General features: G+C 59.9%; 1 protein-coding gene across 1 annotated transcript; it reads right to left on the bottom strand.

Annotated features, from left to right (window-relative positions):
• Positions 1-1870: 1870 nt before the first annotated feature.
• LOC108513237 (uncharacterized) lies at positions 1871-2931 on the bottom strand. The gene is made up of 3 exons (XM_017848941.1): positions 2872-2931; positions 2313-2747; positions 1871-2139 (listed from the first exon to the last, which is right to left on the bottom strand). Exons 1-3 carry the CDS (start codon positions 2929-2931, stop codon positions 2131-2133), a joined length of 504 nt encoding a protein of 167 aa, XP_017704430.1. The 3' UTR covers positions 1871-2130.
• Between the last annotated feature and the right edge of the window lie 1445 nt (positions 2932-4376).

The raw sequence follows: 4376 nt of genomic DNA, 5'->3' as shown, positions 1-4376 counted from the left end.
AGTCTCCCATGACACAGAGGAGTCAGCCTCACCGAGGCCTCCATCCCAGATGCCCGGCCTCCTGAAGCAGGACAGAATAAACTTCTGTTGTTTAAGCCGCGCAGTCTGGGGTGCTGTGTTGCCAGGGCCACACCTAACGGATATGGGTGTTGTTCTGAGCTGCCAGCCCCACGGCCTGCACGAGGCCTCCCTGCCCCAGCCCAGCGCAGTCTCCCCGGCCCCCTGGGTATGCCATGGGCAGTGTGGGACCCCTCACTCCGTCCTCCCCCAGCCTGGGAGGTTGAGCCCATGGTAAGCTACATGGGGTGAAGCTGGAGCCGTAGGCTGGGAGCCAACTGGGAGCCCACGGCCAGAGGATGGATTTCCCCAGGGACCCACATGTGCATCTCCACCTGCCTCCTGGACATTCTCTCTGAGGGCAGGGCCGGTGCCAACTCGGGGATCCAGCACGGTCACAAGGGCGAGCCAGGTCCTTGTGGAGAGCACAGTGGGAGGGACACAAGTTGTACCCAGCAGCCCCCAGATGTCTGTGACAGCTGGCTCAGAGCAAGTGCCAGGCTGCTCCTCAGAACCTGAAATGGCCTCCTTCTGGGCCCCTGGCTATTGAGCCCTCCCAAGACGCCATCCTGGATGCTTCCTCCAGGACATTTCTATGGCCTTGGGGTCTGCCCAGTCCTCCAGCCTGGTCCTCTCCCCTCAACCACCTGACTCCAGCCTGGTCTCACAACCACTGCTGTCCTTGACTTTGCCATGGACTGTGGGTCACCTCTGGCTGACTGCACCATGGCCAAGTGAGCCTCCTGGCATGAGCCCCCAGCTTCTGCTTGGCTGCCATCTCTGAAAAAATCCCCTATTCTTTGATCCTGCTCCTACCAACCTGGGGAGTCATTTTTTGGCACTGCCCAAAGCCTGACCACCACCTGCCCATCTTCAGGGTGATGGCGGAGACTTACCCTCCCCACCATGTATTCCCTAATGGTTCCTAAGGACCACACGGTCATGCCCCCCAGTCCCCACCCACAAGAGGATAACATTGGGAGCCTGAGCATCTGGGAAATGATGAGGCCCTCGTGATGGGTTTAGCGCCCGTATGAAAGAGACCCTGAGAGCTCCTTCACCCACTTCTGCCGCGTGAGGACGCAGTGAGAAGGTGCGTTTCTGAGCCGGGAACTGGCCTTCACCAGACACTGAAGTTGCCGGCGCCTTGATCTTAGACTTCCGGCCTCCAGAGCTGTGGGAGGCAAATGTCTATTGCTCAAGCTTCCCAGCCGATCGTGTTTTGTGATAGTCTCCCAATTGGACTGACACTGCTTCACCCGAAATTTTTGCTCCAACTTCCACACCCCTGCCACGGGCGTGGCTGCAGCCAACCCACCCCTGTGCTTCTGTGGGGTGCAAGGCCCCCACACTGTGCAGACAGGGCCACATGCTCTCGAGGGCTCAGCCCACGCCTCCTGGACCCCGGTGGCGTGCACCAGACGCCACGAAGGTTTGGGGCAGGGCCAACACTTGTCTGGGCTTGCTAGGAACGGCGGCAACGTGAGCCGGGCAGTTGTAGGCTCGTGGAGCACACACAGAGGCCCCCGAGGCCTGAGCCCCAGTCTCCCAATTCAGGCTGTGCTTGGGGGACCAGGCCTGGAGCCCTCTCCTGCTCAGTTGCCCTCCTTCCATCAGGCTGGGCATGCCCCGAGTCTGAGTCTGGCCCACCTGCTCCTGTGGCGCCTTTCCTGGGCACATGGCTTTCCTCGAAACCCCCAGTGCTGACCCAGCGCTCTTTTCCACAGCTGCCTTTGGAACTGGGGTCCCCCTTGAGATGCCCACGTAGCATGAAAGTTTTGAAAAAGAAACAAAAACCCTCACAAGAAAGCAGTTTCATGGATAAAATGTGCATATTTATTTCAGGGCAACAAGCGTATACACAGCAAAGCGGTGTGGGGTAGAGCCCCCGTGGTGGCCCGCACACCAGCCAGCCCCTGCCTCTCTAGAAGGAAGCCTGTGTTAGAGCACATAGCTGGAGGCCGGGCAGGGAAGAGAAACACGTGCCAACAGGCCACGCAGGCCGGGACCCCAGACTGGAGGCAGCGCCCCTTTGAGTTCCTCTCTCTGGTCTCCGACGTTCTTCTGTTGGGATCATTTCACCTGCGGGCAACAGAGACAGTGTGAAGTGCTTTCCCCATGGTTGGGAAGGGAGCTGGGGCAGAGGTGACTAAGCAGGGTGGTATGGGGGCCTCTGGGGTAGACGTCCAGCCCAGGCTGCTCCCCGGGCCCCACGCTCCCCCTGTGCCCTCATCCCTGTGCCACAGCCGCGCTACCTTGAACAAGGTGACAGTGGTACTGTAGAAGAGGCTCAGGAGGAAGAGGACGATGAAGGTGGAGGCAGTGGCCCACAGGTTCTCAAAGCCCTCCTCGTCGGCACTCACCTCCCCCTCTGCAGGAGACACAGCACAGGGGAATAGGGTCAGGCTGGGGCGGCACCCAGCAAAGCCCGCCCCTGGGGCCCATCCTCTAAGCCTGCCCTTGGCCCCTAGGCTGTGCTGCACCCGGGGCGGGGGCGGGGAGAGCAAGTGCAGGGGGGCTCGGACACTGTTCAGGGCCTGGGCTGGGTCCCTGCAAGGCTGATGCAGCAGGGGCACAGGCCGAGGCTGGGCAGGGTTGGGACCCTGAGGTCTCTTCCCAGGAGCCCTGGGATGGCGTAGAGCGTGGGGGATGCAGCACACAGACACAGGCGGGGGCCGGAGTTTGGGGCCCTAGCGGAGTGGCGGCCAGCATGTCCTCACTCTCCTGGAGGGGGAAGCAGGGGGTGTGGCCCCGCCCTTGTGCTGTGGGGGCGGGCAGGTGGGAGGACTAAGCTAGGGGATACCTGATCCTCACCCCCTCACCAAGGCCCTGACTCTCCAGCTCCCTCTTGGAGCAGAGTCTGCATGGGGACATCCTGGCGGACTTGTCCTACCCTGCCAGGACCCAGGGGGCGGATGGAGACCTGAGCTCCACAGTGGAATGAGGACATTTGGGGGGCTGCATCCCCTGCACAGATGGGCCCTTGGAGACACCTGGAGCCCAGGACCCCAAAGGGCCAAGAGTGTGGTGGGGACTCCCCAGTTAGGGACAGCACTGTGTGTTGGATGTGGAGACCTCACTTGGGCCCTGCCTTCCCTGCTTGGGCTGGGTCCTTCCTGGGCTGCTGCTGTTTGACCTCGCCTGCTCCCTGCTGTGGGCTGGGGAGCAGGTGGTCTTTGCAGGGGCAGACTTGCTCCAGCTCATCTCCTGAGGCCTCCTGTAAGAGGAGCAGCCGCCAGAGCAGCCACCCTGCCCTCTGGGCCCATGCTTAGACACTGCCTGCCCTCAGCACATGGCACAGGCCCTGGTTCTGCTCACCGGTGGGTGTGGGGGCTATCTACTGCCTTCATCAAGAGCCTGGCCTCAGCAGGGTTCACATACTATCCCTGGGGCCGCTGCTCCCCAAGTAGAGTCCAAGCTGGGTGCCATGGCAGCACCTCTAAGCAGAGACAGAAGGACAAGCAGAGCCTGGGCCCAAAGCCCGGGGGCCAGCATAGCACAGAGAGCAAACTGCTGCAGGGACAGAGTGTATGACAGGGCACCAGGAGAATGCGGGCGGGGGCTGGCCAGCATGTGCACAATTTTGATGTCTGTGGTGTTGCTGATCTGTGTGGCACGTATCCGTTCTTTTAGTGCCCTGTGGGTATAACATGCTTGTTCCACGTGTTAGTGGTATGCACAGTGCTCCTGCGTGTCTGTGTCGGTGTCTGTGAGGTTGTGCACGTTCCATGTACTTGTGTACGTGTACGTGTGAGTGTGCATTCACCTGTTGTGTTTTGTGGAATTGTAGGTTCCTGTGATGTCGTATTCCTCTTGCTAAGTATAATTGGTTGTTTCACGATCCAGCACATTATGGTCCCATGTGTCACGTCCATGTGTGTGTCCTGATAGTTAGTGTTCTCATTGTGTGCCTTGGCATAGCTATGTGCATTTGTCCATGTATGTTGTGTATGCAGTTGTCCAAGTCTGTGTAATTTGTAGTCCCATGGGTAGCACATCTCTGTGATGATCCATAGGTCTGTGGTCTGTGTGTGTCCGTGTCTGTCCATGTGTGCCCACACATGCCTGTGTGCTGCCTGTATACGTGTGGCCTTGCTTTCAGCTTGCTTTCTGGAAGCAATAGGAGGAATGGCAAGTCTGAGGTCAGCCTGCTGTGAGCAGCTGCAGGGAGTTTAGGGGTTTCTGGAAGCCACTGTGGCACGCAGGTGGGTGAGGCAGGGGTGGAGGCTGTGGAGGAAGGTGGTCTGTAGGGGAGGCGCAGAGTGGGTGCAGCACAGCCACCACCCCAGCAGGCTAGAGCATTGTGCACTCAGGACCAG

The sequence above is a fragment of the Rhinopithecus bieti genome, unplaced genomic scaffold (assembly GCF_001698545.2).
Source record: "Rhinopithecus bieti isolate Rb0 unplaced genomic scaffold, ASM169854v2 scaffold_32455, whole genome shotgun sequence".
In the NCBI taxonomy this organism is placed as follows: Eukaryota; Metazoa; Chordata; class Mammalia; order Primates; family Cercopithecidae; genus Rhinopithecus; species Rhinopithecus bieti.
This window is presented reverse-complemented; position numbering and strand designations above follow the sequence as displayed.

Excerpts from the sequence above, each read along its gene's own strand:
- LOC108513237 (XM_017848941.1), bottom strand. The coding sequence starts at position 2,931 with ATGTCCCCATGCAGACTCTGCTCCAAGAGGGAGCTGGAGAGTCAGGGC. Across the intron at positions 2,748-2,871 it reads GTCAGGGCCTTGGTGAGGGG|GGCCCCAAACTCCGGCCCCC; the intron begins GTGAGGATCAGG and ends CCACTCCGCTAG.